General features: G+C 41.0%; 1 protein-coding gene across 8 annotated transcripts in view; it reads right to left on the reverse strand.

The window, feature by feature from the left end:
- EBF1 (EBF transcription factor 1) overlaps positions 1-27,017 on the reverse strand; it is a 377,261-nt gene that overhangs the window by 127,658 nt on the left and 222,586 nt on the right. For all 8 annotated transcript variants that reach the window (XM_081851539.1, XM_081851535.1, XM_081851538.1 and 5 more), the window contains exon 7: positions 2,433-2,514. In XM_081851539.1, the coding sequence (XP_081707665.1) occupies positions 2,433-2,514 (82 nt within the window). The remainder of the gene's footprint in view (positions 1-2,432; positions 2,515-27,017) is intronic.

Raw genomic sequence — 27,017 nt, forward strand, 5'->3', positions numbered from 1 at the left:
TCTTACCCAATCTGAGGTAAGTTAGTCTAGCCCTAGATATTCCAGTCTGCACTGAAGTTCAACACTGCATCCACTACAAAAACTGCTGGACCACCAGGTCTTCTCCTCAATGCTCCTACTCTAAGCATGCAGCAGTGCAGGGTGGGTCAGGAGATGCTGCTTATCAGGCAGTAACATAGACCACCCTGGGGCTTTGCTGGAGCAATTATCTTATCAGTCACTCCCTGCTCCAGGTGGTTCCACTGCTGACTCCCTCATCCTGGAGCCAGTCCCCATGCCAGAAGCTGGGAACTCTGGAACAGGTCAGAAATGCTCAACTGCTGCAACAACATATCTTCTCATCTACCCTCACACACCTGAGTATGTCCCAGCTATTGGGACCAGAGTGTTCTCAACACTATTTGCTTTACTTGTTTTTGTTTCTGCAAACTGCCTTGAAATCATTGATATAAGGTGGCATATAAAGGTTTTAAATAAATAAACAGAAAAATATGCAGAGGGTAAAGCATGTTGTGCAGATGCCTGATTATCGTCTTCCAAAGCAACTATTCTATTCTGAACTTAAAAATGGAAAGTGTAACACTGGTGGTCAACAAAAGAGGTTGAAAGACTGTCTCAAGGCAATTTTTTAAAAAATGGAGTATAAACACCAACAATTGGGAAACACTTGCCTGCGAGTGCTCCAATTGGAGAACAGCTTTTACCAAAGGTGTCATGGGCTCTGCAGACACTCGAATTCAGAATGCAAGCTAGAAACGTGCTAAGAGGAAGGCACGCTTGGCAAATCCACACTGTGATCAACTCCCACCCGGAAACCAATGTCGCCACTGTGGAAGGACTTGTGGATCCAGAATTGGCCTCCAAAGTCACTTACGGACTCATAGTTAAAACCGTGTTTATGGAAGACAATCTTACTTGGCTATGAGTGATCACCAAGGAAGAAGAACTACTCTATCCAACCTATAGGCAGTTAGGAAATGACCTATGAATAGTTTCCTAATGACTCTCTCTCATATTACAGAAATTGAATATGGGTAAAAGCTTAGCAAAGATTTTGTTCCAACCATACGCTGTAAGAGTTCTATCAAGCATTTTTTCCAACTTAGCTTCAAATTAAGTCCAGAGTGGTAATTAACGGAACAATTGACAATAAATTTTGGATAATAGTCCTTTAAGAATTTAATGGTTATTTACTAGCTTTCAAAGTCAGTTAAAGCTGTTCTGAATGTTCCATCTTTTACTCCATGTTTAAGTAATCTCTAAACTGAAAATATTGAAACAATTGGGCTTTTTTTCACTATTTACATTTTTCTTAATTATATGGCACACTGATAGTCAAAAAGTGCATAATTAACAGGGCTGTCCTATGCATGTTTACGCAAAAGTGAGACCCACTGTGTTCAGTGAGGCTTTCTACTTGTGTGTTTAGAATTATAAACCTTATGTAAGCCCCATTTAACTATGTGAGATGTACTTTTGAGTAGGTATGCATAGGGTGCTTATTAGCCTAATAATTCCATTATCTCATATGTAAGATCTAAATATTAAAAATAAGGGAAATCAACACAAATACACAAACACTTATGGCTTAAAATAATCCTAGCCAGTGCTTTTTTTCTTTTAAAAAATGTTTAGGGGTACTCTCATTTTCCTACTTATATTGAAATACTGCCCCTCAATGAGGCCAAACTTAGATTCACAAAATATTTAGGGGTATGCATACCCCTGCGTCCCCCCAGAAAAAAGCACTGATTCTAGCCTACTCCTGCATTTCCAACACTGAAGGTATAAAATCCACATCTTGTTACTATCTAGTTCTCTGTTTTAATGTAGCATATTACCCATATATTTTATGACCCAGCAGTATAGAAATACTTTATAAATAAATTATACCATAAAGGTTGCCCATCAAAATAAACCACATTTTTTGTATTTAAGTGATTTATTGTTTTTATCTTGCGGTGTTACAGTAATAATAATAATAAATTGTGCCAGGCTGTTCCACCACTGTCATTTGGCCAAATTAAAAAAAAAAAAAAAGGTTTTACAGAAGTGTGGCCAACTTTATGGACAATTGATATAAAAGATCTGAGTTTACTGCAGCAGAAGAGGCTTGTGTCTCTTCTGGTGGGGAAACCTACATATGGGCAGATTAGGGTACTTTTGTTTGTTTCATAATTGTTTGCCATTTCCCCCCATATCCCAACTCTTATTTATTTTTTATAATTTATATCACACCTTTCCCCATTCAAAGGGTGAACCAAAGCGACTCACAGAAAATACATCAAAATAAAATGCCAAGAACAACGATAAAATGCAAAACATAACTTTCCGAAAGAACTATGTAATCATTTTACATAGGTTGACAATCTTCCCAGCCCACATCATTTAAACATTATTTATCTTAAGGGGGGGGGGGGAGAGACACTGACCTGAAATCTTCGCATGTCTCGAGGGTTTCCTGCATTTTTTAGGCAGTTCTGGTTACATTTAAGAAAAAATTTCAAGAAGAACCTGTTGGAAAAGGGATATCGTGTTGAGTAAACCAGTTGTTGACAAGTTGCTCCAATACACCCCTTGCTCACCCAGCAAACAATTTATATAAAATTGTCTGTCCACATGTACCACATGGATAAAGACTGTCCTCTCACAGTTCTAACACACCAGACCAATGAGCCGAAAAAATAGGCATAAACTTAACACAAAATTATTCCGCCAAAAAGCAAAGTCATTATCCGTCTTCTAAAACATACCACTTGAAACTTTCATCACACAACAAGGGTACAGAGGAGAAAATGAAGCCACCATTTCCATGGAGTCTGACGGCTGGCAGTCACAACTACAGAATTCCGGAAATGATCATATTTCCCTACTACTTGAAACAGTTATGCATTTGGGGACGACAAATTGGCATATTTTTCACTGTCACAATTCTGGCTCCCACATACTATAATTTACAGAATTCCAAAATGTGTTTATGATGAAAAACATTCGTGCATGTAATACTGTACAGGGAGTGCGTGTGATTTCAGATAAGGCGTTAAACACTAAATGTTCTCTCAAGGTAAGCTTGCAGCTTCATTGCTTCTCTCACCTGTGGCCCTGCATCTTGGGTTGCAAAACTGCTGCTACCATCATTATGCATTTTACTTAATATAAAAATGGCCCTAGTAATGATACTAGTGTTGTTAGTATTATTCAATCGTATTATCCTTTCAGTGCATTTTAAAAGTATGAGGAATATGGAGATGAGATGGCAGTCACTGGCAATAACAATGAAAGATGTCATCTTCAACAACTCCTAGCACTAAATCCTAAACCCCCAACTCCTATCAGAGTTTCTGCCTCCCATTTTGTCTCCTTACTAGTTATTCTGGCTTTATAAACTGTTTTCGTCCCCTCTGTGGTATGAAGAAGTTGATGTTGTTCTTGGTTTACTTGTTTTTTCTTGTCATATGTCTTAGGGGAGATGTTTTCACCCCTGCACTGAAACTATCTGAAAACAGACTGGTAGGTAGCTGCAACACACCCGCACATGGGGACACGGACACACACACACACGTCAGAAAGTACTGTCACTGTGTTGATCTGTTGTATTTCTTCTTTTTTAAAGCCTCTGTATATTTGAGAGTAACCTCATCAAACCCAGTAGGCTTCACTTCTGGGGAGACATGCATAAAATTGGGTATTCTAATCTGTGGTAGCCAATGTGAAAATTGAAGCAGGTGACCTTTATTTATTTTAGTTATTCCAGAATACTTCTGTCTCTGGCTCTGCCTATAGTCATCACTAGCTCCACCCACTCTCATCCTGCCATGACCTGTGATGGAATGAGCCCACAGCAGAAACAAGATTGTTCACTCACCCTACTCCCGTACTACAGTAATGAATGGAAATTAATACACAACAGGAAAACATAATTAAATAAATGGGGGAGATACCATTATATAGATGCAGTTGGGGGGTCTTTGATGCCTTAAATAGGCGTTCTTACTATGGACTCTTGTCAAACAAAAGAAAAAATGTGCTAGCTAGGATGAAGTCCTCTTTCACTAAATTTGCCAGCAATTAGAGCTGTCAACTTATTAAAGGTTGTAGTCAATCAGCAGCTTGCATTTAACTGATAAATCAATTGATTCACTATTTAAAAAATATTACAGTATCTCAGTACAGGTTACATTCTAAGGGTTATTACTGAAGTTTTTCCCAAACAAGCAGAAAATTATAAAACATATCAAAAATATTTCAACAGATCTACTGAGTGTTGCTTGTTTGTATTTTATTATTATTATTATTATTATTATTATTATTATTATTATTATTTACACACACACACACACACACACAGTGGTTCCTGGAGTTGCGGATGGGATCCGTTCCGGAACTCCAGCTGGATCCCGCAACTGGTTTCCACAACTGGAGGGACCGCTTCTGCGCATGCACAAGCGGCGAAACACTTCCAGGTTTACCGCTTTCGCAACCCCAAGTTTATGTTACCCTGGGGTAAAGTAAGCCAAGATGCTACTGTATACTGTATATATATATCGCTATATAAAAAGTACCAAAGTGGTTTACAACAACATCTATATACAGCACAAACCACATACATATTTCAAATCAGAGACCATCAACAGACTTTGGTGGTTACTTTATACAGCAATACAATGCTTTGTGCACAGAGCACTCTTTTCAACGTTGTACATCATGCTGCTTTAAAATCTAAACTTTAATCTGTAATTAATTCTAACAAAAGAATACAACATGTTGCATAATTCAGTTTATATTTTTGTCTGGGGAGGGAAAGGGATGCTACTAATATGTATTAAAAAGGTGAGCTCCAGCCACAAACATTCATGGATAATTATTAATACCAGCATGAACACAAATATCCCTTTCCTATTACTCCCATGAAACATCCTTTTGGCTGAGGCTTATAGAATAACACAGAGGGAGAAGCTAGCTGCCACTCAAAGCAAAGAGAAGGGGGGACCCCACATCCTTTCCTACACTACCTGCCTCAAGTGGGAGGCCCCTCATCTACTTAGTGCCATCTGTAGGGATGAAGCGGTGCCCTAGGAACAACTAAGCCAAACGTATATGGCCTATAGAGGATCAGCTCAAGGGCTGGTGAAATGAGAGAGGCACTTGATTTTGTATGGAGACATGCTTGTTCTGTAATAGAAACTCACTTCCCTGGGTATGGCTCCCTCCATAGCTCAGTGGAAACTAGTTGGAGCCTGTCTTACCTATGTAGCAGCTCTTAGCTGCAATGCTGAGTTGTTCACAAATAAGTACAGCTTCCGAAGCTCTCCTGACACTCCTGCTGCTTCCTGGTATTAGGACAAACCTGTTGCAAGGTTTCTTCCCAAACCCACAGGATGCCACAGATTTGCCCAACAACTTCAGTGTCCTAACTCCTTCCCATAAACAAATGAGATATACCCTAAAGACTCTGGTGCTAATAATGAACACCTTCAATCAGTCTGTAAATTGCTGTCAGCAGAATCCAATTTTTGATTACAGCTTGGGTGTTGATTAATACACAGTTAAGCAAATTACCTACACCCAGAAAGGAAAAGTGAAGAAGAAATTTAGCTTTGCTTACAGAAATAGCAGTACACAAAAGGCTTAAATGCAGGATACTTTGAGTTCCCCACTATGCGCAAATCAGTGGAGCAGTCTCATGTCCCTGGCACAGTTTGCCAAGAAACAATGCTGTGTTTTATAAAGCAAAGAGACAGAAACCAAAGGAAAAAATATTTCCCTGTTTTTCACCATTAGAGATTGAGGAACAGCTGGCCACAGATTATGGGCTACTTTCTTAATGGGGGGGGGCAGGAAACACCTCAACTTAAAAAAATAAACCAGAAGGAGGTCTCGACCAAAACACAACCATAAATACATGAAATTCTAGCATAACTAGGGAAGAGCATGAACTATTTGGGGTAGTTGTTAAATCTTCACGTATGGGTTGATTAGTTTAATGATGAGAATATAGCCAATATGTTTTGAAAATGAGAGAAATATATATATATATATATATATATATATATATATATATATATACACCATACATGTAAATGTGTCTACTCCAGATTGTGTGTTATAAACACTTGCAAAGAAGCCCCAGCATAGATGAAAGGAGGGCTGGAAGGGCTCTGTTTGTTTACACTAAATTAAAGACAGACATAAGTTACTGCATTGTCCCGTCAAGTGCAGCCTGATATCCAATATCAGTAAACTGGCACTAGCTGGTGTTTGCAGACCAGGGGGGGGGGGAGGGCTTTCTAAGCCTCTAATGGCCAGCTGTGACTTTGAATGTGCAGAAAGAACTGTCAGCACAAATAATGGCATCTCAAATCCAGACAACTGCTTGCCACCAAGAGGTGGTTTGTATTTGTGCCAAAATGGATTCTGAGAGGCCAGCAAAGAGGACTTTAATTCTACCAAAGAAAAATGAAATGCGGCCGGGGCTGGGGGGGGGGGTAGAGAAGTTCGGGATCTTACATTTTGTGGATGAGCACTCGATGGCTCTCCTGTCAGCAGCTCATCGTTTAGCTCGCCAGCTATGAAGGGCATGGACATTAAATCCCTCTTGCCCTAAGCTGGCCCTGCCGCGTGGAATGCTGGCAGAATCCTGAGCTCGGTCTCCTGCCTGCTGAAATGAAAAGCCTGGCCATCTGTTGGGAGGCAAAGATTTCCCTGTCAACTGATGCCTGCTCAGAGCCTCTGACAGGCCCTTATGTGGCAAAGTCTCTCAGAAGCCCTTATTCTTTGGGGAAAAGTTTGCTTTGCCCCAGAGGCTTGCTGGAGAATTCTTCGGAGTTTTCCAGAATGTAGGAGCCAAGCAGCTGACCAGTTTGGCCTGCCCTTCCCTAAAGGAATAGATTACCAAGAAGGGGAGGTGGATGTAATAGTTAAAAATATCTTTACTCACAGTCCAGCGTGTGTTTTCAACAAGCTCCGCAAATGGAGGAAAAGATTGATCGTGCTAGCTAGTATAAGGTATGCATGAATGTTAGGGGCAATCGTGTTGGCTAATTGGCCAAGGAGGCTATTTGCAAAAAAATAAATTTTAAAAATGGATACCTTTTCATTTCATTTTGCAAAATTCCAGGCTTCTTCTGCTTTACAAAAAAAAACTACTGCAACATCTCCAGCGTAGGCTGAATGTGTGGAAACAGACTAGATTTAGAGATAGTGTGTGGACTGGGGAATAGGAATTGGTATAGTTCATAGAACAGATGTGTCTGCTTGTCTGTCTTTCCCTTGGCCAGTCCTATTTCTCTAGAAAAAGAGGTGCTGGAACACACCATGAACACCTCCCTCGCTCTCTTAGAAGGGCAATGGCGCCCACCTGAGAGGTGCCAGAACTGAGTTCCGGCTGAAAAAAAGCCCCGCTCTTTGCTAATTACAAATAGATAAATTTTCTACTTGTGTGGTAGAGGCGGGCGATAATCGTTAATAGCAATTCTGGCAGGGATGCCTGATGAATTTGTTCTCTAAAAATTCTGAGAACATACCTGCTCCCACTCCTCCAGGAACCCCTTTTCCCCATCGCAGATCTACAATTCCCTGAGTTCCGTAGGAAGAGGGATTGACAGTTAAACCACACTGTAGCTCTGTGAGAGGGAATGGGAGACACCTAGCAACTCTCAGCACACTTAACTACATTTCTCGGGATTCTTTGTGGGAAGCCATGAGTGCTTAAAGTGGTATGATACACTTTTCAATGTATAATGCAGATGGGGCCTAAAGTGTGGCTTAGAACTTGGTTTATCTATTGGCTTTCACACTTCCCATGTACTCTAATGTAGTTTTTGGCTCAAAGACAACATAGCAGAATATGCTTTTATATGCATATTAGGGGAGGAAAATACTTTACGTATTTAAATGTGAATTTTCTTGCACTTTTATTTTTACAATCAGTTTGGGAAAAGGATAAAAAAAATTAACATAAATTTGATTAAAATTTTATTTAGGGTGCAAAGGAATGGGTTTTTGCATATGGGTCAGGTGCCTGTTTAATTTTAGAGCAATTCTTGAAAAGGCTTGCAAATGGACCCGAACATCTCTGATTTATTCCTTTTTAAAAAAAATTCCAAACAACAAAAACAGAGTTTTATCCCTCTTGTAACACTTTTTTTTTTTTTTTTTTTTTTTGGTTATTGAATGGACAAATCATATCTTCAATGAAATTTTCAACTACAGGTGGATGCAGAATGTGAATCTCAGAATTGTAAACTAACACACTATTCTAAAGTGAAAATTACATTGATGTATAACAGAATAAAGTAATTAGTAGAAGTGCGTATTGGGTCTGGACAGATTCCAAAACCTAAAATGAATCAGGCAGCTTCAGAGAGATCTGGGACTCTTCCAAGGTAAAACGGTGTTTTCCTGAGGAAAAGTGAATCAGGCTGCTCCTAAAACCCTGGAGCCACATCAGATTCAGACTGTTTGTCTCTTTAAAACTGTTATTCCCAGGCGCTCTATTTCCAGTTAACGATAACTTCACCAAGGCTTTCCTTTTTTATTTCCAGTAAAGGTGCTTTGTGATGGATGCTGAAGGAACCTTAATGTCAATTGAGGAGGAAGCAAACAAACAAAACCTCTCAAACACTTTCATTCATCATAACTCCTTAGCTACTGTACCAATGCTTAAATGTTGCAGCTTTCTTATCTAGGGTACACTCTGTGACGTGTGTTGTTATTAAAATTCCCTCCAAAGTCATGGTGGAGGATAAATGAACTCCATCCGCCCACCCAAAGAAAGCTGTTGTTCAAAGACTTCTGTCATTTTCCTTCTGATTTTCCCCCAATATTATTTAACCAGAGACACCTCGATCATATATGCGATTTTCATATAAATTCTACACACAACCAAACCATAGACGGGTAAATGGATCTCTCCTTAAAGAAAGTCCCATTGCACACAAAAACCTGCATATATCTATCTAGAGTGTAGCAGCATTTATCTGCTAAACGTTGGCAGCATTCATCACCTCAGAAAGGGCTACCATGTCTACAAATTTCATCTTATTCTACCAAAAATATCAAAGTTAAAGACAGTTTCCTTTTAAAAAAAACCTTTAAAAATGTAAAGGCTACTTGCATAATATCCATTTACCTGGGAATAAGACCCATTGATTGTAGTAGGACTTCTGAGTATATATGTTTAAATGCATTGTAAATGGGAGTTACAGTTGTAATACAGTCGTACCTTGGATCCCGAACGCCCTGAAACTCAGACGTTTTGGCTCCTGAATGCCGCAAACCTGGAAGTGATTGTTCCGGTTTGCAAACATTTTTTTTGGAACCCGAACGTCTGAAGGGGCCTCTGTGGCTTCTGATTGGCTGCATGAGCTTTCTGCAGCCAATCAGAAGCTGCGATTTGGTTTTTGAACGTTTTGGAAGTCAAACGGACTTCCAGAACAGATTCTGTAGTAAGATTAGTTTCTCTCAGTGACAGGCTAGCAAAGTATTTCTGTATCATGTGCTGAAGGAAGGAACCCCAAACATTCTGCAACCTACTTCTAAACAAAGGCACCACATCTCTAGCACTTTGCCCCTGTTTATGAGTAGGGTGCTCAGGGTATTGTGTTCCTTCCATTTCTTTAATCATACAGAATACTAACATGTAAACCACACGCATCCAGGGGGTAAACAGCCACAGACAATGGTAACATTGAAATACAAAATTCCCCAGGCAGAAAAGTAACATGTAAATAAACAATGGGTAGCGATTCAGAATTGCCTGCTGGGATCAGGACTCAGAAAACAGGATGAACTGGGAGGAGCAGGACTTTGTCCAGTTGTGAACTATGGTAGAAAACCAGCAGTTGTTTTCACTGCTAGACTGAAGATAATGTCCCCTAAACAAGTAGAAAGTGTATTTCCTTCACTAAACAGAGTTTATTATTAGGGTGAAGGCCTTCCAAATTAGAAGGTAGTATTGCAGACTGGAAACTAGAAATTTTGCACTAGTGAGAAGAAACCAAACCAGTGGACCTTGCAAAGGTCTCAATACGCTATCCAGGAACTGGCCCTATTAAAGAGTAGGAAGCAGGGAATAGGTGAAGGCAGAAACTGGTCCTCCCAGAGGTTTTGGTCCTCCCAGTCTGGGGTGAGATATGGTAGTGCTGTGTCCTACTCTGCTGAGAACGATCCCCTATTTTGAAGACTGTCTGGTCCAAGTCCAGTTACAGATAGGTAGCCGTGTTGGTCTGCCATAGTCAAAACAAAACAAATTCCTTCCAGTAGCACCTTAAAGACCAACTAAGTCAGTTCTTGGTATGAGCTTTCGTGTGCATGCACACTTCTTCAGATACACTGAAACAGAAGTTTCCAGACCCTTCTATATAGTGAGAAGGTGGGGAGGGGTATTACTCAGAAGGGTGGTGGGATTGGGTGATTGGCAGATGCTACTGGAAGGAATTTGTTTTGTTTTGACTATGGCAGACCAACACGGCTACCTATCTGTAACAGGCTTATCACAGCTATCTGCCAATCACCCAATCCCACCACCCTTCTGAGTAATACCCCTCCCCACCTTCTCACTATATAGAAGGGTCTGGAAACTTCTGTTTCAGTGTATCTGAAGAAGTGTGCATGCACACGAAAGCTCATACCAAGAACTGACTTAGTTGGTCTTTAAGGTGCTACTGGAAGGAATTTGTTTTGTTTGGTCCAAGTCCAGTTCAGAATTAAATAACTATAAGGGAGAGGCGGGTCTTTGAAATTGCCTGTTATATTTAATGCCTGGACAGAAGATTGAGCAGACTTGCAGATCACCTAGTTATAGTCTTGCCCAATGTGATGAGATGTATCACATTTTAAAGATATATACAACACACACAGACACACGTTCAAATTTCCATCTATTTATATGAATTAGCATATACAAATATTATGTAAATCTGTGTCCTCCCCTGCCCCTGGTGATACATTTTTTTCTTTTTTAGTGATGCAGAAGTGGCCACCCTAGGGGATACACCATTTGGTGTTATGCTTCAGACAGCAAAATGTCCTGAGCCAGCACTGATCATATCACAGATAATCAGTTTTGCTATACTCAGTACTGGGAAGGATCCCATCAGAGTAATCCATTTAATCACAGTCAGCTTCTCCTTGAAATGTGGCACAGCCCCCAGCCAGGTATGTGGAATGCTGGAAATTCAGAATGTGCTGGAGCCAAGGAATGGCTTTTGCTTCCTCCAACTTGGGCCACTGATAATGCCATAGTCTTGTCATTGTTCTGGTGCAGAACTCAAAGGGACTCAGAAATGAAGCAGGGTTTCATTTGCCACTGCCACAATCTTTGGGAGGAAAGGAGGATAGCTGGGAAGGCAAAACCTACATTCCTGGTACTGAAGAAAAGCACGTTTGTTCTAATACATTGGAGAAACTGTTTGAGAACGGTTCATCCATGCAAATATATGACAGCAGTAAGGCTGCCAGAGTCAGTGAAACATGTGGTGATTCCACAGTACAAGTGTCAACTGCATACTTAAACCTGTCTAGAATAAAAGGGAAGCTGCAAGCTACCTATTTCAAGTTTTATGAACATGTTAGTGAAGAAAGCGAGTCTGGATTCTGTGGAATTCTCTCGCAGAGGGTATGTGCCTGCAACACTGGCTGCTTTGCATCTTTCTCACCCTAAAGGACTTCTGACTCTTTAAGGCCAGAAGAAGAAGAAAACAGCTTTGTGTTTAACAACAGGGGTATGCTGTGTTTTCAGGCAGAAAGCTGCATCTCACATTCCAGTTATGGGTTCAAACAGCCAAGATGGATGCTTCAAAGAGCACGGTGGCCAATGGGGAGCAGAAAGTAGGGAGGAAATCTCAGACAAAAGCAGCATGCAGTAAGCAACCATTCCCACAATTACTACTTGCAAGGGTGTCCTATGGCACATTCACTCTTTTCTAAGTTACTTGGGGGGGGAGCAGGAATTCACAACAGCATATGAATGCCATTCGTGTAAAAACACGGTAGTATTGTCACTAGATCAACAGCACACGTAAGGTGTCGTAACAAAAAGAACTAGGGAGAATTACTTGATTCTGGGTAAATAAATGATCTTTTAGTTAGAGCTCTTAATGATAACTTCCATAAAAAGAAAATATGAACACAGTCTGGCCTGGGCTACAAAGCCTGAAACACCAATGGAGACAGCAATGACAGAAGCACTGGGTTAGAAAGTGCACCATCTCTCCCCACCCCCTGCCATCAGCAGTTGTCAGTGACTCAAGGAGAAACCTCTCTACCATTGAGCCAATGAATGGCTTGGACTTTTTCCTGACCTAACCCAGAAGCTGTAATTGGTAGCAGCTAAACCACAGCTGCATACCTCTCAACAGCCCCACGTTAATCGGTATGTCCTGGAATTACAGAAGCCCTCTTGGATTCCAATTGGACCATGGGATGTCCCAAAAGATGTGCATCCCTCTTTCCCCCTGCAGCATATTGGGGGGCATGCTGCCGGAGATAGACCCACAGGCATGAAATTTGCTCATGGCACACCAAAGTTTTTATTGATAAGAAATACATTGGAAAACAAAACAAAACAAAAACATCTGCTAGCAGTGCTTGATTTCCATGCAATGTTTTTGGCATTAGAATGCCAGCCTGTATTTTCCCCTCCCCATTTAATCCAGTTTTACTCTTATCCGGGGTGGGGGGGGGGAGAGATAGTTAAAAATGCCCTACCGACAACGATCCATTTGTGACATCATAGTGACACATTTCCAAATTCAGCTGCTGTCTGAAAGCTCCCTGGGTTGGGAGCAGGGGGCACTGCTGTGCAGCACTTTACCTCCATGAGATCTAAGAAGGTGATTCTGTGAGATTGCTCTCCTTGCCTCTGGGAGATCTCTTGGGGATTCTGCAGGAATCTATCCTGTCTCCATTGCATGAAACTGCTGGAAGCATAATCCAAAATCTGAGCAAATTCCCATCACCCAGCCCTCTTTCTTGCTTCATCTGAACTAGGCCTAGCTGTTTCATTCAATAATGATTGCTCCCCTGGTGCTAAGACAATGTTTCAGCTATTTTCCTTATTATTATATGGTTAGTTATGTAATTTTGATTTTTACTTTCTAATACTGTTCTCCATTTACAGAACTCCTGAGTATGAATTGAATATTGGATTCTAAACCAAGGGGGAAAAAGAAGGGTGAGGACATTATGGTGTTTTCCACTGATGCAGTGTATCCTGGCCATCAGATGTAGTGCTGAATTATTCAAGCTGAAGGCATCCAATGCATCTTTTTCATGTAGACTATGCATGTGTTTTATGTTCATTGATCATTGGTTGAAGTAATTTAGATCAATGCCTATTCTGAAAATAAATTCTACCAAGTACTCAAGGAATATAGTTGAAAACACAGCAACTTGAAATTAAAACTACCTTTTATTTCCTTGAAGGCCTCCCAGTATTACAACTATTTTATATTGGAACATTTTGCGTACGAGTGTGGGGTTATGTGATGGCCACTGGTTATCAAAGATCTACAGAAGGCTTACACATATTTATCAGCATGAAATTGAACATGAAAATCAAATACAGAAACAGGAAAAGCCACTTTTTTACCCACAGGTTCACAGCTGGCTTGTGCATGTCTCTTAAATCAATAATCAGCATTAGCTATCCTTTGCGACACACTCACAACAGGAAAATAATTCTTCAGAGCATAAGTTATGCATCACGATGCCTACAAATTGCTTGTTGACTTTAGCAGAAGCAATTAGAGATATCTCTGTCTTACTGCCCAATCCTATGCATGTTTAGTGAGGTCAGTGAGATTTGGGCCTGATTCAGACATAAAAATCTCAACTGTGGTTATTCACCCAAGAACAGAACTTTCCCTCTGGTCCTCGGTGGACCCAGCTTGTTTAAGCCAGTTTCACATTACCTCTGGACAAGAAAACTGTACTGGAATTTCAGTTTCCTAATCAGGAAGTGAAAGCAGGTTGCTAAGGAGGCATTAAATCATGGTTTCCCAGTTCTGATATAATTGGAAACTGTGGTTTAAACAAGACATGATCTCAGTGCTAACACCTGGCCTTGGATAATAGGAGAAAGAGAAACAGAACAGACTAGGTTATTTTTATGAACTTTCTAACAAAGACTATAACTTGTTACAGTGAATATAAACGATATTTGTTTCAGTGCTGGAAACGGTTGGAAAGAACCCACCTAATCACTGAAGCAGAAGCTACTCTTGCCCAGAGGCACCTTCAACTACTCACAGCTTGTTTCACCAAAGTTTTCAAGTTGCTTTTCTATAGGCCTCATCGTGCTCTGTGCACTGGAGCACAGCACATCATTTTTTTAAACTTTCAGCCACTCTTCTACCTTCTTCAGTTCCCTATTTTCAGAATTTACAACACTCCACAGAAATCATGACCATTTCAGAGAAATGTGCCAGAGTTACATCGTCATTCCCTTCCAAGCAGACAACATTCCCACAAAAATGCTTAGGTTTTTCAGAGGAATCTAAAAAGATCTCACACAACATGTTAATGTTGCACACAAAGAGAGACCATTACCACAGAAGGCACAACAAAATAAGTAAGGTAAGATTTATGCCCTGCTTTCCCCTAATTTGATCTTGCTTCCCAGGGTCTCATTTTACAATGATTCTCTCTCTCTCTGAAGGGCTAACCTTTTATTTCATGTGGCAGGCAGTGGGCTGGGACAGTAGAAAAGAAGGTAATTTTTCTTCCACTTGCAGAGCAATTCCAGTAGCCCTGTGTGTGACTAGAAATTATTTTAAGGGGTAGAGTAGTGGGGGGAGAGACCTTTGGAACCGACTTTGGGGAGAAGCTGAGGGCTGTAGTGGGAAGGACTGGACAATTCTCTGAATCAGAGCCAAAATTGTGTTGTTTTTTTAATGCTGCTACACACTCCCAGGGTTTAGCAACAGGGCAGGATGGATCAATAAATAAACAATGGGTGGTATCCAGTGCCAGTCATACTCAAGAGTAAGCCCACTGAAATCCATGAAGTTAAGTCAATTATGTTTAAAGGACAGAGCACTCTATGATTCGATTGACCATCACCCAAAATATTATGCAAAATATTGATTCATACACCGTACTTCTACAAATGGTAGCTTGTTCCCAGGCAGTCTTTTGCTGGTTAGTTTTTTTGGCAGGGATGAGCACCAAAAACACATACATGTTGAGCAGATGGGACACAATTAATAATAATAATAATAATAATAATAATAATAATAATAATAATAATAAACTACATAGGAGGGAGGCATTTTGGATAACCAAGGGGTGTAACTACCAACACTATTCACTTTAAACAAGTCCTAATCCAGAGGACTGAGACCCAGAACTAAGCACAATGTAGATTCATTGTTTAGTTCTACAGTGACACAGGGAGGCAAGTTGACTACCGTATGTTATCCCCATACACGAGCAGTGCAAGCATTCAAGCTGTGCTTTCCTCTTTCTTCATGGTTCATAGTCACTGTCTGCTATGTAGCAGCCAAGGAAGTATTGCTTTAGCAGAGATGGTGACAGGCCTCTCCAGAATTAGAGTACTTTATTATCACATTAGTATGGGGGAAAGACACATAATTAACGGAATTTATCCTCATTTATTCAGTAAAAGCACTAATATTCAATCAATCTGCCTCTGTTTAATTACTTTCCCTTACACTATTTTTTTTTCTTCCTTGACCCCTCAAGTAGTAGAGTACAGAAATGTGTGAAGTCTTCTTTTTTTTAATTCCACTTAGGATGCTAGACACTATTCATCGAAATAAGCGTTAAAAAACGGAACTGGGGGTCTGTCACAGTTCACAAGCTGCCACAGAGTTAGCAGCCATGCCAGTATTATACTTTTGCTAGAAGAAACACTATTAAGTGATGACATATAACAGAATTACCGTTAATTGTAATATGACACTATTGTCCAAAAGCCTGTTATTTCGGGGGGGGGGGAGAGAGGAGAAACTATTGTTCAAGTGGCATGAGTTCCTAACAGGAAAACTATGCACATGTCTACTCAATGGGACTTAATCCCAGGTAACTGTGTATAGGATTTTATCCTAGGAACATTGGGATCAGTTAACACTGACTTTACACTCGTAGCAGAATTAGGTGAGTATGGGGGGGTGGGTCATGTACTAGAACGGACTGATCAACTTCTACGTTTTTGTTATTTATTTAAAGTCCCTGAAAAAAACAAAACTTGCATTGGAGGCAAAGGGGAAGGATTTCCACCTGAAGTGCTAGTTGTCTAGTTAGAATCGGTTGTTTGGTTGGTTGGTTTTATATGGCCAGCATTAAAAATTGTATCTGCTGCCTGCAGATCTGTCACATCAGAACTCATTCTGCTGCATCTGCAAATCTTATGACATTGCTCAAAGGAAACATTAGGTGGAATTTAACATAGCACAAAGGCAATATTCTGGCACCTCAACCATTTCTCCTTGCACGATGGGACATTCTCCCCCTACTGTACCTCTTCAGACTGCGGGTGGGAGATCAGACTCTGGAAGCCCCATTCCCTGTACATGGAAAATTAGCATGCCAGATAAGTAGCGGCCCTCCATCCTGAATGTATGCACGAAAGGGTTGTGGTTTTTTAATGTAGAAACATTCAAATATGCAGTCCCACACCTGCCATCTAAAGTGTTACAGTTCAACTATGGAATTTAGCAAACTTTTGCAGGGGGGAGTCAAGTGGGCAAAGAAATAATTAAAAGCAAAAAAGGCATTACCCACACCCAAGTGACATTTGAAGGTTTGAGTTGTGAACCCCTCCCTTGTCACCACATAATGATTTCAATTTGAAATCACTTGTTTTATGTACTCCCCATCCTTCATACTGATCTACTTGTGATTAACTAAAACAAGGGAACAGGAAATAATGAGGGGAAATAGTTGCAGAAAGAGGAAAAGAAGTAAATACGTATTTGGGGGGGGGGATTCTGTTTCTCAATGATCCATGTTCTAATCTAGCACACAATTCACAAAAAAGTGTAGTTCTAAATTTAACCTTATCTGGAACGCAAATTGCACTACTTGGGAGATTATGCCACATTTATGTCCTGAACTGAATATAAATCAGGAGTTAGGTCTTGCCAGCGCAACTGGCAACTGCCGGCGCAACTGGCAACATAACCAGATTCAACTATTATTTAAGCATATGTTATAATGCAATTCTGAGGCATATCATTTTTTTTAATCACTGACTTCAGCAGTTGGGTGAAAATTCCAGTCAGGGAGTGATTTGGGTCAAACACTTTTCAAAATTTCTTTCACACTGAACAATTGTGTGCCTAGTTCACATTTTGGAATCTGAAATTTGACCTTATGCCATCCCCCTACTCTGCTTTTTGCATACAATTCACAATTTCCCCCAGCAAATTACATGTGTTTGAATTTAATATTTTGAGGAAGGCCTATGACCTCTTTCAAGTAACAAGGGCAGCATTCATTTCTAATTGCTCCTAATCGTCTTCTACCATTTCAATTCAATCATCACCAGGGATCAACCACCTTTTTCCAGCTTATGCACTGTGTCTCTTCCAATGGCATGCAGTCGTGTCTACAAGCAAGAGCCTTTCAACTTACAACATTTACATCGCTGTCATTATATTTGCTTCCACATTCTACACATAGCACTAGTTAAAGGCCTCTTGGCTTCAGCTGTTCCACTGTGTCAGTATCAGAGAGAGTGTGAGATGCATTCCGGAGACTAGGCCTAGGGATTAACCTCTGGGATGACACCCAGTTTCAGCCTTAGCCACACTAAATCCCCACCAAAGCTGTAACAGCCATGGCTGATTTAGAACCTAAACTGTAAATCTCCTCTTCACACTGACTCTCCAAGAGGATGAGTGGGAAGATTTCCCTGCCAGCCAATTGAGGGTTTGTTTTGTTTTTACATAGAGGCCTGCAGGTGTCAACACAGCGAAGCATTGGGGACACTTTTGGACAAGCCAATGTTTCAACAAGTACATGATAAGTGACTGTTTAGGACAGGGAAGCAACTTAAAGAAACAAAACATTTCGCCAGAAAGCTTGTTCAGAATTTAAAAAACCCACCCCATTCTCTATTCAGGGAAATGTGATTATCTTATCTCTTAAATTTACAATAAAGTAAAGAAGGGTTTTGCAAAGCATGGTGGATAATATAGATTTTTTTTATCAACAATGCCAAAGAATGAAGGAACGTCCCGAACCCTGAATTGGAGGGAAATTAAAACGACCACCACAGCTGCATCTCTAGGGAGCCTGGAAGCCCCAGCAGGCATCAACATTGGTAGTGACCCCCAGGAATTTTCACTGTGAGGAGTGAGCTCCTTCGGCCACCCTAAGATGCCGTGTGGTGACACGGGGCCTGCTTTGTGTGAATCTTCACAAAAGTAGGAAACTCTCCATAGACAGGCAGGCAGTGAAGAAATAAAACTGGCTGTGAGCCACGGAGGGCAGCACAACATTACTGCCTCTTTTCTGTTTAGCATTCTCCCCAGAGAGCTGCTCCAGTAGTATGCTGTCCTGTTTCTTTTTTCTCTTTGGTTCAGTGCCTAGAAACCAAAACAAGCAGCCATAAGCCCAGAGAATACAGCAAGCCGTGCGGGCTGCTCAGCAGCGAGTCCTGTGCGTTCAGGCCTGCAGCTGTAAGGCACACCCATTTCTGGTTCCCCTCCCTTTTCCTGCCTCTCCCTTGGCTACAGCATAACAGCACGAAGGAGAAAGAGGAAATCCCCCCAATGGGAGATGCTGGCACTGTCGCCACCAGACCACCTAAGCTGAGGGCTGCAGCAGCAGGAGGACCTTTTCTTCCCTTCCCCTGTTCGAGGCAGAATCTCTTTCCCCTGCTTTCCTCACTTTTGCTTTTAGCTACCCTGAAGAAATAAATGAAGGAACAGTTCAAGAAGCTCAAATCCTCCATGTCTTTTATTTTTTAAAAAAGAAAAACAGTGGTGCCCCCATTGTTCTGAGGCACTTAGAGAATACAACTCTCACTTCCTTTGCAGCAGGGAGCCTTGGCAATGGGGATGGAATTGAGCATGTGGTTACTATTTTAAGGGCTGCAAGGAAGGGACTTGTATGTGGAAAGGCCAAAGTGCTCCATCTGAGCAGTGTGTACAGTCATAGAGGAGCAGCAGGGAAACATGTCTCCATTCCTGTTTTAAAAGGATGGCTAAGTTCCACAACTTGTTAGCTGTTTTGCTCTGCACTTTTTTCCCTTCCTCCCAATAATTCATACAAGAAATCCTGGAAGAGGGGAGAGAGAGAGAGAGAGAATACATCCTACATTATTCTTACAAGCTGTTGTTCTGAGGGTGTGGTGTTTCATTGTTGGCTCTACCCTCCCCTCTCTCCCCCACCTCTTTTTTTGCACTTTGTTGGTCAAGTGTTGACATCTTGAGTTGTTCTGGACTCGGTATATATTGTGCACATTGCAAGTGCATGTCAATTTTACAGTAACAAGACATTGGGAGTGTTTAATTAGTCATCTCAGAAACAACATCTGGAGGAGTTCCATCTGGATTCTCTAGTGATGCCAGGGGAACAAAAGGAATCTGTCCACACCACTGTGTGCTATTCAGTTGCAATCTTAGAAGAATGCCAAACAAATCTGCGGGTCCTTAGTCTACATGCCTCCAGAGGTGGCTGCAGAAACTTACATCTATTACAAGGGGATCCAGAGTCCAATTTTTTTTTTCCTGCCTGAGACAGAACAGCAAAATATACCACCACATCATGCTACTTAAGGTGCATACCACCCAAGACTTGACAAGTTATTTTGGTACACTGAGAATAAAAATATAGCATGTATTAACTGAAGAAGATATAGTATCTGAAGAAGTGTGCATACACACGAAAGCTTATACCAGAACAAACTTTGTTGGTCTATAAGATGCTACTAGACAATTATTTTTTCTGACTGCGTCAGACCAACACGGCTATCTACCTGAATCTAATAGCAATACGATACATATTTATACAGTGGTACCTCGAGTTACAAACGCCTCAGATTACAAACGCATCAGGTTACAAACTCCGCTAACTTGGAAGAGTTGCTTCAAGTTAAGAACTTTGCCCCAGGATGAGAACGGAAATCGTGTGCCGGCGGCGCAGTGGCAGCAAGAGGACCCATTAGCGAAAGCATGCCTCTAGTTAAGAACAGTTTCAGGTTAAGAACGGACCTTTGAACGAATTAAGTTCATAACTAGAGGTACCACTGCATATCAATAAATTGCTATCCTTTCATGACATCCCAAATCAACCACCTAAAGTGACTACCTCAGCCTGCTTAATGTTAGCGTCACCCTTTTTGCTGATGGAAGGATTCATTTTCTGGGAAGAATGGAATCTTTGAATATAGTAGAATGGGAAAGGAAGGTGAATTTTGCATATTCACCTGCCCCACTGCAGCCTTCATTCTGTCCCCAACAATCTCATCCAAAAGCTTGGGGGACCCTTAGGAACAGTGTGTGAGATGGTATTGGGGGGGGGGAGGTAAATTGGCAAACAGAAACAAAAAAAAAAGCCCACCCTCTCTGTTCCACTGACACAAATCTTCACTGAATCAAAGAGCCTTCCATCATCACAGAGGAAGCACTGGAAGAAACACTACAGTATTTATCATTTCCCTTCTGGCTGATAGGTTCTCCAGGTGGCTAAAAGGTTGGTAAAACAATGAAAACAATGAAATCACAAAAGGTACTGTTAGAAGAGCCACATAAGCAAAACATACATCAGGACAGAGAAACGCATAAAACAGGATTTAGAAAGGACTGGGGAAAAGAAAAAAGTTTTTCTCCTGGTGCTGAAAAGATTAGGTGTCAGTTGAATTTCCCTGGGGAGGGTATTCTAAAGATGGGTGCCATCACCAAGAAGGCCCTATGCCTGCTCATCACTCACTTATGGCAGAGGGTACACCCAGAAAGGGCCATAGCTCAGTGGCTGAGTATCTCCTATGTATGCAGTGTTGGAAAATTCCATTCCACCCTACGCAGTATGCTCTGCTAATATAGCGTGCTCAGGCTTTTGAAGTCTGAGTCGCAGATTTACGTCGCACCAGAGATTGGGGGATCATCACGGCTGGAAGGGCATGGTCCATCTGGGGGCTATCCAGCTGGCATCTTGACCCCCAAAGGATGCCGACATGCAGAAGGTCTCGGTTCAATCCATGGCATCTCCAGTTGGAGATAGGACACACCCCTGTCTGAACCCCTGGAGGCAACCACTGCCAATCAATGCAGACAAAATAGACCTAGATGGTCTGTCTAAGTATAAGGCAGCTTCTTGTGCCCCCAAAGGTCCCCAAAGATTATTATCCTGTGTGCAAATTTGTATTAGAAGGCTAACAGCATCAGAAGAGTAGATAATAGTGTTGTTATGAGTTTGGTGTGGGGGTGGGTAAACTGTATTCCTGAGTCACCTTCTAATTCCTGGATCCAGCAAGGATTCAATTCCTGGATTAGCCAGGCTAGTATCCTGGTGAGGTGATGGTCCTCTAAATATGGGGCATTAACAAAGGAAGTGGCTCTGTGCCAGACAGCAAATGGATGGGCCCCACTGCATCAACTTGCTAGGAGTTAGAAAGACAAAGGCCAGAGTTGAGAGTTGAGGTATGTGTGCTAGAATCTACAGGCAGCAGGATGGAAAGCCAGAGAAAGAGATTGATGCATGTGTAGGCTATGGCTATGGGAGAAGTAAGGTGCGATGTCAATGCTGTGAGCCCCTTCATCATAGGCTCAGGTTGTATATATGTGTAAATAAACCATGTATCATAAACACACCACAGCCCCTGCTGTGCCTTATTCGGAAGAAACTGAACGTAAGTGCCTGGAACTCTGGAATCTTGCACCGCTCAGAGATTGGGGTGGTGTGCCACAGTCTTTATGGCAGAGAGCTGCACAAAACAATTATTAGTGATTCATTTGACAGCTGGATGCCTTTTCCAGTCATCCCGAAGTTTCTGAACCATTGCCCAGCACCACTTTTATTCTGTAAGTAGAAGCTGAGATTTCAAGGATGTAGAATCAGTTTGGTGCAATATTTGCACCATGTAGAAGAAAATGTGAACTTTAATCCAAGTAACAGAGTGGTTTCTGGCACATCCCTGAAGTGTCCCGAGTGCAATGGGAGGGAACTAGAAACATGTCTCCAAAGCTTCACACAAAAGAAGGAAGATAGTTACTCTTCTGAATGTGCCAGTAATATTTTATTAAATAAACTAGTTAGTCATCTATTAGTCCATTCCTGACTTCACAGCTGAATCTGGGTCAGTGCCCAAAATAATATGAATTAAAAACAATGAGATGTGTTGGAAGCTGTGCGGGTGACATTAGTATTCTTGTATTACAGTAGTATCCATGCATTGTTCTTTTAGTCATCCTAAGGGCAGTGGTGGAAATGATGGGCACCAAGCTGTAGGGCAAAAAGGACACCCTCACTTATCTTCAATGTAACAAAAAACATGAACATTCCAAAATAGTAATTCAATTAGCTGGAGAGTATTAGAAATTCTAACCAGGAGAACATCTCCTTCACCAGTTCTTTGATGACTGCAGCACTGCCAACTGTTTGAGAGCAAGGAAAATCAACAAAAATTTACAGCTGAGCCTCTTCAGTAAAACCCTGACAAAAATTAATTCATCCTTAATGTAAACTTAATCAGGCAGCTCCATCCGAAACCTTCCTACCAGGAAGCCAAGTCAGAAACCATCAACTGGAGCACATCAATACTGAAATGTCAAGAGCCTTGTGGTTTTTGGGGGTTATTTTGTTGAATCCTGCAGTCTGCACCAATGAAAGAATTATTTATTAGGACTGTAATTGTACAATAATTAACCTCGCTGCTAAAGTCTTTAAAAATGTATATTAGTTTATCTATAAACATGCAAGTGTAACAAATAGTCCGTCAAAGCAGTTTAATGCAGTGACTGTCAAACCAATGCAAATATAGGTGCTGCCTCCTGTACTCTGCTCTCGGGTTCACTGGTGTTAATGAATTGGTATTTACACTTTTAACATGACACTCAGGTTCTAGACAAACTAGAGGCACTGCTGTCTAGACTTGAGTTTTAATTGCCCTCCCCATTCAGTGACACTAGGTCTCTTATGACATAATATGCAACACTGATCAACAAAGTGGGACTTCAGAACTGCATACAGGAATATAATTGCAAATGACAAAGCATGTTTTGTCTGTTGAATATTTAGCCTCATGGACTAGCTAAAATCACAGGTGCATTCTAGATGGGGGACTCACAACTCTTGCTTCTTCTCCAAATAAATGAAAAACTCTTGTTCTTAGGAAGCACTCTCATTTTACAAATTTGCTAGCAAACACATACACCAGACTTTGTCGTTACACGTGACATCTCCAGAAAGGAGACTATTTCCTTGTTCAACATTGGTATTCATGCAGCATTTTTACAAATGCAATGAGGGTTGTTGTTGTTTTCCCCCCTAGTCTGCAAATGTTGTTAAATACAATACAGAAAACAGAAGAGTCCTATTTAGAAACCGAGTCTGTGTTTTAAACCTGGGATGGTCCCAATTTCTTGTGGGATGTGCAAGGCTGGAAGTGGTATGGAAGTCCCTGTCACAACACTTCAAAGTGAAGATGTGTCCCAGTGGAAAATTAGGGGGCCTGGATGCCCTAGGCTTCTCTCTCATCTGTCTTGACCTAGGAGAGACACCTTCCAGGTCCCAAATAGTGTTTTGTGCTGTGCCCCCTGACCAGCTTCCTTAGGAAGCAAGTGATCCACACTGATTTTTTTGCTGTGAGTTGGTTGCATCCAAGCTGCAAATGGTGTGTTTCACACAGTCATCATGTTCTTGCAGAAAACAACCATTCTATACATTATTTATATTGGTGCAGAATGCCCAGCACTCTTTAAAATAAAGCAGACTCTGCTTTGAGCTGTTTGTTCATACCCCTTTTACAAAGTGACTATAGTTACTTTCTCCTATAAAAGTAAGCTGCTTCCATGGATTTGTGTAAAAGTATAGGGCAGCAACTGTATCACTGCTAAAGTGTTTGATCAACACATTGACCTTCTCTTCTCACCCATCTCAAGGAGACAAAAGGAACAGAAATGTTTTCCTCCACAGTTACATCCCCTTGCCGACAACCAGTTAAAGCTGGTTTTCCCAGTAGTGATGTATGGAAGTGAGAGCTGGACCATAAAGAAGGCTGATCGCCGAAGAATTGATGCTTTTGAATTATGGTGCTGGAGAAGACTCTTGAGAGTCCCATGGACTGCAAGAAGATCAAACCTATCCATTCTTACGGAAATCAGCCCTGAGTGCTCACTGGAAGGACAGATCCTGAAGCTGAGGCTCCAATCCTTGGGCCACCTCATGAGAAGAGAAGACTCCCTGGAAAAGACCCTGATGTTGGGAAAGATTGAGGGCACAAGGAGAAGGGAACGACCGAGGACAAGATAGTTGGACAGTGTTCTCAAAGCTACTAACCTGAGTTTGACCAAGCTGTGGGAAGCAGTGAAAGACAGGAGTGCCTGGCGTGCTTTGGTCCATGGGGTCAAGCAGAGTCGGACAACAACAACAGTTACGTTATACTGTATTGGGCCTTACAGGAAGGTAACTGGCTTGTATTCAACCCTGCCAATTCCACTCATGCAACAGTCACCCACCTTCTTGCCTCTCCCCTGTAGCCCCCTGCCCAATCTCAAACTCTGCTCCAGAGGGTTGGGAGACCCTCCGGAGCAGATTTGGGGGGTGCATGGGGAGAGGAGAGTAAACTCCCACTGCAGAAAAGGAAATCTGTTTGCACAGCTTTGGACACAACCTACAGCAGTAGCTCAATGTGGCCAGAAGGCAAACAGTGAAATGACCGTTGCAAACAAGATTTTATTTCTGTTTGCCTGATATATATTAATTATACATGTTCATTGGTTTGCCTTGAACATATTTTAACAGATGTATGTTAAGTATATATAGCTGAAAACTCTCACCAACAACAGTTTTGTTGGGGGGTATCAATTTCTATTGAACTCATTCGCGGCATTTAAGGGCCTGGTATATTTTTCTTAGAAATTCTGCAGGTGGTAATTTAGTATTATCTCTTGCTTGTTAAACACTTTTAGGCGCTGTCAGAAAATTGCAAGTATTAACACAGAGAAATGAATGGCAGAAGAAAATTCACTAGGTAGTATTTGCAAAATGACACGTGGGACATCTTTGAGACTTTGTTCACAGTGCTCAAACTGAAATGCACATCTTTAAGCATCTTTCAAAACCCTTCAGAGCAGACAATGGCATTAAAACTATGATGTTCTTACTTTCCAGAAAACTTAATATTCTAGTGAGCTAGTTAAAACAAGCTATTGGATCCAAGATATTCAGATGTTGGGGAAAGTAGTGAAATACCATATTCTTAGAGCCTCAAAGTCATCACTGGAATCTCTGTCCTCTGCGGTTTCAAGTAGAGGCACAGTTGCTGAGAGCGTCCATCACTCCATTTGCTACATAGCTTTCCCAACCACCGCCACTTTCTGCTACAGAAAGGACATTGGTTAAGACATCACCTTAATAGGGCCATGTACATCTCCACCCAAAATGTGCCATCACTCTTCTGCTATCACAAAACCTTCCAGCCAAATAGTTGACAGCCTTGATCAGGTGCTGTCCAAACATTTTATTAAAACATTTAAAATGATGAATATATCCAATTATTACTATTAATGCAGCTAATACTGACTAATGAGGGAGAAACATTCTAGCTTGTGTCCCGCAATTCATTACCTCTGCCTTGTCAACAATTCAAAGCCCAAAACCTAATCATCCATACCAGGCCCTGTTATATTTCACACGTCACATTTAATAAGTCACTCAGTGCCTATAAATTAATGTAACATGTCGGCGTTTATGAGTACGGCTTTGTCGTTGCTAACAAATGATGTGCTGGCCCAGTCTGCTGCAGCCAGGCAATGACGAATGATAGAAAATGATTTCTCTCCAAAATACAAACTATGCGCGAGAGACCAGAGTGGTTATAGTTATACAGTATAGTTGCAGACATGTGTTCGGACATACAGACACATATCTATGCTCTCTCACTAAAACAGAACAGTGAATATATGTAATGGAGTACAAATATACACAACAAAACACTGGGTTGGATCCAGGCTAAGGGCTGTATTCAAAGTAGTGCCAAGTAGCTCTTTCCACTCGTGGAACAATTTCAAATTGGGCAATGGGACTTTTTACCTTCTCTTCCCCCCCACCTTTCAAACCCTCAAAATCTGTTCTAGAGTTTCTCCCCAACTGACTGCAGACACACCCTCACTTCAACAGGAGCTATTTCACTTCTAATTTATTACTAGAAATAAACTAATAATGAACAAGGGAAAGATGTCGTAATAATTAGTTTATTTCTAATATTCCACGAGAAAAGATCTTTGCAAAATAATAATCTTCCCTTCACCCTGATCAAAATCCCAGAGAAGGGAGAAACAAGATTAAAGAATTTAAAAAAAACAACAACAAAAAACACAACCACTTACATATTGCACCAAACATTCTAAAATTAATCAGCCAATTGATTGTTGACACTTGAACCTGAGTATGATTCTGTCTTACAGTTTGTTATAAAACAGATCAACATGCTGAGCACAGAAGATAAAATGGAAAGTGTAATAAAGGACTTTCCGAAAGTCTACATTGCATGTTTTAATCAACAATATAAATAATACAAATTGAATAAATAAGTGAATAAATAAATTTAATGTCTCATCTAAATATTCAGCAATTTCATTATTTAACATACACTCCTTCTGTGAGGAAGATGTTTATCCACTTTCTTCTTCAGGGTCATTAATGGTTCATTCCCACATTCTGTAAAATACTTACATGTAGGCACACTAATACTTAAGGGTAAAACTGGGTGGGGAACCAAGGGCACTGCTACTCTTCACACTCTGCATAATTGGGAAATGACTAGTGCTGAAGTAAACTCTTTCAGAGTGCAGACTGAGGTCAGACAACAGGCTGCAGCATTATAA

The sequence above is a fragment of the Podarcis erhardii genome, assembly GCF_964252035.2.
Source record: "Podarcis erhardii genome assembly, chromosome: 2".
Classification (NCBI taxonomy): Eukaryota; Metazoa; Chordata; class Lepidosauria; order Squamata; family Lacertidae; genus Podarcis; species Podarcis erhardii.